Here is a 12,815-nt window from a genome sequence, read left to right as displayed (position 1 = left end):
TCCCCTCCCCTCCCCCCGCGCGTCCTCCGGCCAAGATGTCTGACATGGAGGATGATTTCATGTGCGATGATGAGGAGGACTATGATCTGGTAAGTCCGCGGCCTTAAGAGCGAGGGGATGGCGACGGAGGTCGAGCTTCTCACGCGGGATGGTATCCCTCGGCCTTCACTCATCGCCGCAACCCCTTCTGGAGGGCTTCCCTTCTCTCCCCTCCCTTTCGGATGCAGTGACAGGGCAAGCCCCTTTCCTTTGCCCCGGGGGTAGGTAGTGGGGCAAGCCAAAGCTTGCGGGTGAGAGTGGTCTGAGGGGGCACCCGCTCCTATATATTCCACGCTCTAATAAAGGAGGAAAATTGCGGAGGCCACCCAAGTAGGCCCCTTTTCAGGCCCAGCTAGTCTGGCTCCTGTTTTGCATGACCTGTTTCTGTGGATGTCTGGGACGCTTGTTTGCTTATCTTGGTTATGAAGCTTAATACCAGAACAGGGCTAGGTGGGCAAAAACCAGCTGCTTGATTAATTTATATGTATGTCTATGCATTTAGTACTTGGTCAACTTTGCTGGGGTCATCTCAGGGGTGGAGAGATAAGGGATTGGAGAAATGGGGAAGCCAAAGGAATCTGCATTGCAAGTTACTATTTTCCCAAGTTTCCCTTGAGATACCTTACACGGGAAATCAGCGTTACACTCTGTGCTGCTGATACTGCATCTTGCGGAGTTCCTTTCCTTTCCATCTTCAGTGAAGTGTGCATGTGTGTAGTTGCAACATAAATCAACATCTGGTATTTTAAAAAGAAATGTGTGTGTTTATGAGGCAGCAATCTTAATACAGTCATTCTTGTTTTCTTAATAAGCAGGTGTATGAGTGTTTTGAACTGTGTCTTGCATCTCTTTTTTAGTATTTGCACAATAATTTATTAATGATTATTTGTATATGTGGTTTTATGCTGTATGCAGAGGAGAGCAGAGTTTTAAAATTGCAAATCTTGATATTTGTGTAATTGTTTACCTTGTACAAGGTAGTCCTGTTTTTGTGTAATGTATTAGTTACTTCTAGATTGCATTCTAAGCATGTTTGGTGGGATTTATCTTCTGAACAAACATGTATAGGATCAGATTGTAAAGTGGAAAAGTTATAATTTTTTGTTTTTAAAGTAAAAACGTGTGTGATGCCAGATGGTGTTAGATTCTGCAAGTCTCTGATGATGATTGTAAATTGATATTTTTCTGTGTAACAGCAAACCTTTAATGGGCTTTTCCAGTAACCATAAAAGCAGAAAACAAACTATAAGCATGGTTTTAAATTTAGACCCTTCTTTCTTGGTTTGAGAATACAGAAACAAATATTTCGGAATACTGAAGAGGATATTATGGCTATAACATCCTATTCTCTGCAAGCTATGTCAAGGGAATAAGATGGCTGTATCATGAGGAAGGGTGCTGGTTCAGTGGTAGAGTACATGGTTTCTGTTTGAAAGGTTCAAGATTTAGCCCCTGCATCTCCTGTTAGAAGGTAATTATCTGAGACCTTAGAAGGCTGCTGGTGGTCCACATGATCAATACTTGACTAAATGGGCCAATGGTGAAGAGTGTATAGCTTTTTGGATGATGTTGGAATTCAATTCCCATCATCCCTTACAACTGGCTGTGCAGCCCCCAACTGCTGAAAGAAACAAGTGGTCCATTTCAGGATATGGCAGCTTAGTATGTAGCATATTATAAATAAGGTATTGAAAAATGCTCTTCCCTACGGACATTAACAATAACATTTTATATGTATATTCAATTGATCATAGCATCAAGACTGAACGAGTCCCCTCCCCTGTCACTATATAACTTGAATATACTTGAATAATTAAGTACTTGTACTTGAATAATTAAGAATACTAGGAAGATAGTCTATAATGGTACAACATACATAATCACAGATCTGGAAGCAGTGTAAATAAAGGTAGTTGATGTGCAACGAAATATCTACCTGTGTAGCTTGATCACATACACATGCTTAGGAGGACCAACAGTTACTTGGTTCTGTTCTGAAATGGTTTTACAGCATATGAAACTACCTTAGTTTTCCTAACTCTTTGTGCAATTACCATGACTTAAAAAATAGTTGTAAAGTAAAGCTTGATTTGAACCTGCTCAGATACTACACTAAAAAAATTAATATCATATTTTCATAATAAAATTCTGGACCATATGGTTTGTGTTAATTTTGATAAGTCTGAAGGAGGCAGATAAGCCAGTGGTCTGACTTGGTATGAGCTATTTTTCATGTACAGAATTCAATCTAGTTTTGGCACCCAATTTGCTCTAACTACTGTAATATAGCTATTATGGGAAGGCGTTGCATTTCAGGACCTCTCTTGTGAGTATTCTTCATATAACTACTTCTGGGTTACAATCAAGTTCCATCTAAATATCTGTTTATCCCGTTTTGAAAGAAAAAATTGACTGCTATCCAGATCTGCAAGTTGAAGAGGGATACTATTTTGAACTGTCACGGGGTCTTAGTTGGATCGTTATCCATGAATAGTTATTTAGGTTGCACAGTACTATGCTGTGTGAATTCTTAAAGTGTCAGACAACAGATTAGACAGTAGACGGAGAATAAACTTTTGTATAAAGGATCCCATTTATTTTTATTTTTCATCAGATACCAGCAACAGCTATTAGCTGTTTCTGAAATATGAAAAGAGTATTAACCATACCTACTTAATTAACTGTTCATGAGGAAAAGTAGTATGTCTCTGCAGATCAGATCTTGGGGACAAATGGGAGCTGGCCATCGATTTCATACCTTGGTTGTAGACTTCAGAAGCATTTGGCTGTCCCCTGTTGGAAACAGAGTGCTGGACTTTCAACTAGTTCAGCAAGGCAATATGAACAAAGCCTATCAAACAAGTTTCCAACTATTCTTTCTCTGACACATTCTTTCACAGTAGCAGTTTGTTTCAGAACACAATTCCTCAATTTTTCATAGTTTTTCCTTGGTCCCCCAGAAAGCTGTATGCTAGTCATTGTGTTTGTATGAAACAGCCTTCTCTTTTCCTTACATTGGTGGTAAAGTATGGAGCAGCTAGGAAGGGAGCATCAGTTACCAGTTACAGGTAGAAGAAACATTTTCTCTGCTACAACATGGAGTGAAAGCATATTGGAAAGGGCAGGTGGAATACATAAAAGTCAGTACAAGGATTTGGATACAAGGATTTTTTTTCCTATAATACAATTAGCTTTTCTAGACAAACTGTAACAGATGAACACACAAAACCTAGTTTGGTATATATTTTTTCCTTTACTGTGGTTTGCCATTATATTAGATGAAATTACAAGGCAAAACTTCAGTAGGTTGGCAATACATTTCAGTTTCAGGAAAATAATTGCTGCTATACTTTGGAAATGGTTAAGGAGGCAAGGGTTTTCAGTTTCTTTTCATTAGAAGCAGTTGGATTCTGAAATAGATATTAAACGTTGAGTGCATGTATTTATCCCCTAAAAGGAAGAATAAAAACAACTTTGCTTCCCACCGATCACTGAATGTACATTGAACAAGCTTATATTTTAGTGGCTTTTAAGCAAAGCTATATATAATGAATCATTTTATATTTCTAAATACCAAACACAGTTAAGAGTGAGTTTGCATGAGATGACAACCATCATGGCTAAACAGTCATGGTTAGTTGCTGTGTTACCAAACTAGACCACTTCCCACTGGATGGATGGATTGGGGACAGTAAGCCACCCTGACAATCCATGGCCTGTCTTGGGCTTGTTGAACCCACAGTGGATTGTTGGGTCATCCAAACTTCAGAAACGAATTCCATCATGGGTTGTGAGAAGCTGTAAGTGAGCTGCTCAATGAAGCAGACTTGACTGTGCTGCTTCCAGATAGAAACATAGAAACAGAGCGAGTCAGAAGGGGTCTCCTGGGCCATCTAGTCTGACCTCCGGCACCAGCCGGCTCTGCTCACAACATGCCCACCATGTGCACGTCCAGCCTATCCTTGAACACCCGCACCGATGGGGCCTCAACAACCTCTCGTGGAAGCCCATTCCACACCCTCGGGGTCCTGACTGTCAGGAAGTGCTTCCTGGCATCCAAATGGAACCTTGGCTCCCTGAGCTTTGCTCCATTGGAGCATGTCCTGCCTTCCTCTGCAGGGGAGAACAGGTCTCTACCCATCTCCATGTGACACCCCCTCACATACCTGTATGTCGCCAACATATCCCCTCTGAGTCTCCTCTTCTCCAGGCTGAAGAGACCCAGTTCCCTCAGTCCCGCCTCATACCCCATCCCCTGCAAATCGGCCACCAACCTTGTGGCCCTACGCTGCACTGACTCTAACCTGGCTATATCCTTTCTGTAATGAGGGGCCCAAAACTGAGCACAATACTCCAGTTGCGGGCACACCAGAGTCGTATAGAGTGGTAGTAATACCTCTCTTGATCTAGAAGCCACACTTCTGGCTATGCAGCCAAGGGTAGTGTTCACCCTCTTGACCACCGCATCACGCTGCTGACTCGTGTTTAGCCTGCAGTCAACCAGTACCCCGAGGTCCCTTTCAAAAGTGCTGCTCTCCAGCCACTTGTCACCTAACCTGCACTTATGACACCTATTCCTATGCCCCAAGTGCAAGACCTTGCACTTATCTACATTGAACGCCATCCTGTTGTCTCCTGCCCACTTCCATAGTCTGTCCAGATCTGTTTGGATGTGGAGTACCTGCTCCTCAGTTGTGGCCACTGCTCCAGTTTTAGTGTCATCTTGATTAACAGACTGTTCACCCCTTCTTCCATGTCATTAATGAAAAGATTAAACAGGATCGGCCCCAGGACAGAGCCCTGGGGGACCCCGCTTGTCACTGGCCTCCATCCCGATGATTCCCCGCTAATGGTTACCTTCTGCTTTCGGTCAGTCAGCCATGCCCTAATCCACCGGACAGTGCTTTGGTGTATCCCAAAACTCCTCAGTTTCTCCACCAGAATATCATGGGGCACCTTGTCAAAGGCCTTGCTGAAATCCAGGTATACCACATCCACTGCATCCCCTCCATCCAGCCATCTCGAAACCTTGTCATAGAATTCCACAAGGTTTGTCTGGCAGGACCTGTTTTATACAGCCACTCCACCAGTGCGCAAGAGGCACTTAGCAGTGACCATCACTGGTTGGTTACCCTATGTTAAATTTTGCTTGGGATGGCACCAAAAAATCCTGCAGAGACATGACCGATGTGGCTGGAAATGTGGAGCTTTGCCTGGCCAATGCTCTAGAAAGCATCTGCTGTCAAAATGCAGTAGACCACATCCATGGTCATTGACCAAGCAAGGCTACAAGTAGGTCGCTTTGCACACACTTGACAGCTGTACTTGCACACAGTTGAAAATCCAAGTGATTTATTTTCCTGAAATTGGGGGGTGAGCCTATGTTTTCCTATCAGGTGTGATCCTCTCACTGCTTTTTGTATTGTCCTGACTGTTCTCAGGAGAAGGAATGTCCTCCTTTTCCACACTTCTCACAGCCTCTATATATTTTGGAAAAAGGAGAACTGTATGCCACTCCCTTTTCAGGACTACTTTCTTTTGACAGTTTTTTTTCTTTTAGCCTATCTAGCAAATTTGAGCATATTTTAACCGGGGGGGGGGGGCAGAGACATATGTACAGATTTATATCTGCATATTTGCCTAGCCAAAAAAGGCCTGCCCCTTGCAAACACACAAATAGATATAGAAGAAAGGTTTTGAAGTAGTAACAAAGGACATCCTCTAACCGTCTCTCAATGACCCAAATTTTGGGACACAATTAGAAGACCATCAGTGCCTGCTAGTCATAATGACTAAATATTACCTTTCCATTCAGAGACATGCTTTTGTGTACTCCTTGCTGGGACCATGAGCTGGAGGATGCTATTGCACCCATGTCTTACTTATGGGCTTCCCAATGACTAGATTAATGATAAGGGTAATGAAAGGGATTACTTTCAATTCATCTCAGTGTTGTTATTTTTTAATCTGTTTGAGACATCAAAATAATGTAAAACATTTGTGTTCTCGCAGACCATAGCTAAGTAGGTTGATCTCTCCCCGCTTCTGTCTAGCCCTCTATCACTTAAATGCTTAGTTTTTGCAATTCCTTAACTGAACATATTTTTTCTACTCTTCATAAAATGTAGGAATATTCAGAAGACAGTAACTCTGAACCAAATGTAGATTTGGAGAATCAGTACTACAACTCTAAAGCCCTGAAGGAGGATGATCCCAAAGCAGCACTGAGCAGCTTTCAGAAGGTTTTTCATTCTTGCTTCTTTTCTTTCTTTTTCTTTTATTGGTGCATAAATCCCAAATAAATATTTTGCCTCATTAGATGTTTGATTTGTTGTGGCCTGGTACAAATGTAATGTCTTTGGTCATTCCTTGTCACAATTCAGTTTTTGCACTGAATATGGTAATGGTTTACCTTATCTTGGTATCAACATGTTTGCCATGTAGCTGGGAGTCCTGCAAGATCTGGTCCCTGTTCCTCTGCCTGGCTTGTTGCCATCTTGTATGGCAGGGTGCAACCCTGACTCTCCAGCTACAAAAACTGCTGCAATTGCTGAAGGTGCCCGAAGACCACTTAGAGTATAGGAGTTGCTGCTGGGGGCAATACTAGTTGAAGGTACAATGTATTATTTTTGCTGCTATTTCCACTTTTAGACTCTAACAGTAATACTGTAAATCACCTAAAGAATCCATCTGGATTAGTGGGTGGCATACAAATTCAAAAATAAAGAAATAGTACACATTATTAGAGGATTACTTAATAATGTATTCATTCTTTTATGATTATTGAAATTCTGTTGTAAATGAATCATCTTGAAATGGTGTATTTTATTACATAATTTCTTCTAATGATGTGTTTGGGTATGGCTTATCATAGAAAAGCCATGCCGACTGCTGATAAATGTGTTGAGGTTCTACTAGTGAAAACCCCTGTTTTGAAGCAGCTTTGGTCATTGTGATTTGGGCTAACTGTAGTTAAGTTTGGATATCAGCGTCATGCAGACATAACTGTAGCTGTAGTAATCTCTGAAACTGAAAGGGAGATGAGGAGAAAGTGGGGGAATACATGGCACATTTTTTCACGCTACTCCTCCATTAGAAGAACAGATAGTACTACTGGGTCAGTGTCTCCCTGATGATCAGTGAATTGCCTTATTCCTCATAAACTTTAGTGACTGTCCTGTAAGATTTTTGTTGTCATCATTTGTTTCCCCAGGGAATTGATGCATCAGTGGTAATGTTGTATTTAGTGAGGTTATAAATTATTATAAATTACTAATTTCTTGTTTATATTTGCTCCTTGTATGATTTTTTTTAAGTTGCAGAGAGCATGAGCAGAAATTGTAGACTCAATTTCTATGAAATGTCATTAAAGCTTTTTTAAATAAAATATTATTGTTCTCCATGATAGTTGCAGAATTCTTGAACTGGTGACCTGAAAATTACAGCTGGGGTTTGTGTTTTCAGAAAGGGAGACCAACCAGTGTTGCCTCTCTGTCTCAGAATTCATTGTGAGATGTAATGTGCTTCCTGCAACAACTTCCACTGACTAATTCATTCCATCAGCATTTTCTTTGCAGCCCTCATAGCCACACATCTGGCCAAATCTTTGGGCTTTTCTGTTTCTCTCCCAGTTCCCCACTTTTTGTACTATCTAGTTGAATTAAGAGTTTTGAAGAACTCAGAAGCTTGCACATTTCCATGAAATTTTGGTGGTGCTAATAGAAGTATTGCCTAATTTTGCATTCTGGATTATACTGGATGGAATTTTCACACAGACAATCATCTGAAAAAACATAGAAGCATTAAGCAACCTACAGCATAGCTTTTATGACATCTGCAGACATCAAGAAAAGCAATTCTCTTATACCCTCTGATTTTCAGGTTTTGGAGCTTGAAGGTGAAAAGGGAGAATGGGGATTCAAAGCATTAAAACAGATGATAAAAATAAACTTCAAATTGGTAAGATGTATACTATTTTTCTTGCTGTATTTTTCTTACGTTACTATATCTATATGGAAGATAGCTTCTATTTTCAAACTGTGAGCCTCCTACTTCATTTATTTGCTTACCTCTACCTCGAAAGACCCTTGGGGCACAATCCAGTGAAGCTGCCCATAACTCTTCAGACTCCAAGGTTATGGGCTTCATAAGCATTATTATCATTATTATTATTATTATTATTATTATTATAACATTTCTATGCCGCCCCTTGCCAAAACCTCGGGGCGGCTTACAACACGATAAAATACAATGAAATACAATAGCACATAATAAATTACCATTAAATACAAAATACAAAAAATACATTGGTTTACAAATATAAGATTAAAATTATCAGTATAACTTAAGTAAATAAAAATACAGGAGGAGAAAGAGAAGGAAGAAGAAGTTGCCCTGGCCAGATCATATGTTTTAACAATTCAAATGATGTTTAAATAAAAAGGTCTTTACCTGGCGCCGAAAAACCAGTAACGACGGTGCCAGGCGGACCTCTTTGGGGAGTGAATTCCATAGGTTGGGTGCCACCGCAGAGAAAGCCCTCCTCCGAGTACTTACTCTCCTAATTTCTTTCATGGAGGGTTCCCGGAGAAGGGACTCTCCCGCAGATCTCAAAGGGTGGTCGGGCATATACGGACGTAAGCGCTCGTTCAGGTAGCCAGGACCCAAGCCGTTTAGGGCTTTATAGGTCATAATCAACACCTTGAATTGGGCCCGGGCTTCAATGGGAAGCCAGTGAAGCTGACGGAGGACTGGAGTCATGTGAGCATAACGCCCCGTCCCTGTCAGCAACCTGGCAGCTCTATTTTGCACCAATTGAAGTGTTCGGACTGTCTTCAGGGGAAGCCCCACGTAAAGCGCATTACAGAAGTCTAGGCGGGAAGTCACCAGCGCGTGTGTCACCGTCGCAGGCAGTCGTACTCCAGGTAGGGGCGCAGCTGATTAATCAGCCGAAGCTGAAGGAAGGCGTTCCTCGCCACCGCTGTCACCTGAGCTTCCAAAGAAAGCTCTGGGTCGAGGAGTACTCCTAGGCTGCGGACCTTATCCCTAAGAGGGAGTGTTGCACCATTCAGGACCAGGTCAAATCCACCCTCTCCGAAACCCGATCCGCCAACCAACAGGACCTCCGTCTTGTCTGGGTTGAGTTTCAGTTTATTTGCCCTCATCCATTCCCTTACCTCGGCCAAGCACCGGTTCAGCACAGCCACTGCCTCACCTGGATTAGTGGAAAACGAGAGGTAAAGCTGGGTATCATCAGCGTATTGATGATTCCGCAGCCCACACCTCCTGATGACCTCTCCCAGCGGTTTCATATAGATGTTAAATAGCAGAGGGGATAGAATGGAGCCCTGTGGTACTCCATGGCATAGCTGCCATGACGTAGAGACATGGTCCCCCAGCACTACCTTCTGGAATCGACCATTGAGATAGGAGCAGAACCACTGCAGAGCAGTGCCTCCAACCCCCAATCCCGCAAGTCTGTCCAGAAGGATACCATGGTTGATGGTATCGAAAGCCGCCGAGAGGTCCAGAAGAACCAACAGGGATGTACTCCCCCTGTCCTTCTCCCTGCACAGGTCATCGTACAGGGCGACCAAGGCAGATTCAGTACTGTACCCGGGTCTGAAGCCGGACTGAAAAGGATCCAGATAATCAGTTTCATCCAAGAGTGCTTGGAGTTGTCCCGCCACCACTCGCTCCAACACCTTGCCCAGAAACGGGATGTTGGCCACAGGTCTATAGTTAGTGGCCATCTCTGGATCCAGTGACGCTTTCTTCAGGACCGGTCGTATTACCGCCTCCTTTAAAGGGGCAGGCACTCGACCCTCCCTCAGAGAAGCGTTAACCACTTCCAAGATCCAGGTCCCAATCCCGTGCTTGGAGTTATTTATTAACCAAGACGGGCAAGGATCCAATAGGCAAGTGGTGGGACGTACTCTTCCAAGCACCTTGTCCACATCATTGGGCCGCAATAATTGAAATTCTTCCAATAATTTTGGACCAGACGGTAGCATTGGTGACTCCTCAGAGACCTCCGATTCATTAGTGGAGTCCAGCTCGTGACGAATCTGAGCGATTTTCTCCCTGAAATGCCTGGCAAAGTCGTCACAGCGGGCCTTTGAGGGTGGCATCGGATCTTCCTTAGGACCCGGGCGAACCAGGCCTTGCACCACTCGAAAAAGCTCCGCCGGACGGCATTGTGAGGAGGCAATGGAAGCAGAAAAAAACTTCTTTTTCGCCGCCTTCACCGGCACAGCATAGGCCCGATAGTGGGCTCTCAAGTGTGTTCGGTCAGATTCATTCCGTGACTTCCTCCACCTACACTCTAGCCGTCTCCCAACATGCCAGGAGTGTAGAGGTGAAGGTCATTTTTGTGCTCCTGCTGTCATTCAAAACACATTTTGCCCATCTAAGTATGGCACCTTTTGGTGTAAAGAAAGGATGCTGGCATCACAAGGATACTGTGTATGGTGACAGAACCTGTCTCCTCCCTATCCCCACCCCTGAAATTCCATTTCTGAGGTCACTCTTCTGACCTTGGAACCACAGTCAGTGTCATACCCTTCTTGCTGACTATAATGGGTGTGGGGGTATGCTCTGATATCAGAGTCCTAGTCCTGACCTCGGAGCAAGGTTCCGTAGAGCTGGGATTCCAAATTTTCTCAAGGTCTTTGAGACTTTATTTAGCTGTCTAAATCAACATTGCCCCAGGAAGAGTGCAAAAGCCGGTATATTTTTGTAAAGATGGTCAGTAAAAGATAAATGCAGGAAAAGTCTTTTCTATCTATAGAACAAATAGGGTTAGCAGTATCTATAAAGGGTCAGTGGCAGCTGTAGAAAATGCAGGGTTGGCACTGTCCGTAAAGAGGCAGTGCTACCTTTAAAAAATCAAGTTGTTCTAATATGTAAACATGTTCATATAATTGCAAAGGCGTTCCTATAAATGCACAGAAACTATAGCTTCATAGCTGGCAGTCTGAATGCAGTCTGTGTACACAGAACCTGTTTTCATCATCCTTAACTATCTATCCTGAATGTGGAAATGCCATGCAGTCTGAAGTTGCATTTAGTCATAATGCTGTATGGCAGCCTTCACCAACCTGGCGCCCTCCAGCTGTTTTGAACCTCAGTTCCCCTCATCTTCAGCTAACATAGCAAATAGTCAGGAATGCTCAGACCTTATTCTAAAAGTTTTTGAGGGCATCAGGTTGGGAATGTCTGCTGTATGGTTTAGCATTGTGTGAATTTGGTTTGGGACCATCAGCTCCCACCCCTCTACTTCTTAGGTAAAAGGAGATCAGAACTTGTCTTTAAAAAATAGTCAACATTTTTAACTAAATGTAACTAAGGGTCCTTAAACTACAGTTTAGGGTTCAGACATAACACTAAAATGGAGTTGTTTGAAAATTTTATTTATTTATTTATAAAATTTGTATGCCGTCCATTACTTGCATCTCTTGAAAAATGAAAATGATAGTTTCCTATATACTTGCAAACCAAATGGAGGGAGAACCCTAAGCCCCAAACTCATACATGACAAGCTAATTCATAGCCTATTGTATCCAAACCAGACCACAGTGTAGAACAAGCAACATGAGGTAGTTGTATCATGTACAGTTACATCCTTCTCAAAAACATCTCATGTAGAAAAAAACTGATTCACTTCTCCCCCTACAGCTGCAAATAAAGTGCCCATTTTGAATGTATGATCGGGATTTTAAATTGCACGTATATAGCAAAACAATCAACTTGATGAACTCACCTTCCTGTCAGAAATGTTTTGTTATAAACATTATTTTTCTCCTGTGCAGACTAACTTTCCTGAAATGATGAACAGATATAAACAACTACTGACCTATATACGGAGTGCAGTTACAAGGAATTATTCTGAAAAATCCATCAATTCTATTCTCGATTATATCTCCACTTCCAAGCAGGTTAGATTATCCTTCCAAATTCTAGATATTTTATCTTTTTTGAAAATCATCTGAAAGAACAATTGCAATGTTGGCCTTTTACAATTATTGTGAAAAATAATCTCTCTCTGTGTTCCATTTAGAAAATAGCTAGTCTGTCAATTCTCATCATTAGCAAATAGGCTACAAGAGCACTGTGCTAGATTTCTGATACAGGATTGCCAACTCAGTGGAAAAACTTTCCTTTGAATCTTCATTGGTTGGCCTCAGTATGTTGAAACACACAGCAGGAGATGTTTACTTGGTCTCAGAAAGGCTGTAAGAAAATGTAGTCTGGCATTTCTCAAAATGCCATAAGGACTCTATTGAGCTGACATTGGTGCATCTGTTTTAAGCTTAAGAGGGAGAGAATCTTGGAATCTTAACAGAATTCCATCAGCCATCACTGATTCTTTAACAAAATTTGCCACAAAAATCACCCTTACACCCTCCATGCTACATATAAAGGAGCAGGCTCTTTGAAAAACAAAATATTGTTGATTATTCTTGGCCCAAGCCCATGAAAATCTGAAAACCTCATTGGCATTGTCTCTAGATCAAACATCGCAGGTATATTGTGGAGTAAAGGACTTGTGAATATGCATTTGACAGTCGCAGTTACTTGGATATCAGTAAAATCTTTACAGTGCCAATTCCCCAATCAGTTGCAGTTGTATTAGTAGAAAGGATGATACAACCCATCCCAAATTTTCCTGTGATGGTGCTCCAACTGATTGGATAGAAACTTGGGAATCTTTCTGTGCTGTTGTCTTAGTCTAGTGTGTTATTGTGATCCTGTTAAGGGTGCAATCATACGCATGT

General features: G+C 42.2%; 1 protein-coding gene across 2 annotated transcripts in view; it reads left to right on the top strand.

Annotated features, from left to right (window-relative positions):
- Positions 1-12,815, top strand: part of COPS2 (COP9 signalosome subunit 2) — a 29,847-nt gene continuing 17,032 nt past the window's right edge. For both annotated transcript variants that reach the window (XM_044438751.1, XM_044438750.1), the window contains exons 1-4: positions 1-89; positions 6,168-6,281; positions 7,921-7,998; positions 11,850-11,975. In XM_044438751.1, coding sequence (XP_044294686.1) covers positions 36-89; positions 6,168-6,281; positions 7,921-7,998; positions 11,850-11,975 — 372 coding nt within the window. In that variant the 5' untranslated portion in view covers positions 1-35. The remainder of the gene's footprint in view (positions 90-6,167; positions 6,282-7,920; positions 7,999-11,849; positions 11,976-12,815) is intronic.

The sequence above is a fragment of the Varanus komodoensis genome, unplaced genomic scaffold (genome assembly GCF_004798865.1).
Source record: "Varanus komodoensis strain SLA01 unplaced genomic scaffold, ASM479886v1 scaffold33, whole genome shotgun sequence".
Classification (NCBI taxonomy): Eukaryota; Metazoa; Chordata; class Lepidosauria; order Squamata; family Varanidae; genus Varanus; species Varanus komodoensis.
Note: the sequence above shows the minus strand (reverse complement) of the source record. Positions and strands in the feature narration are given on the sequence as shown.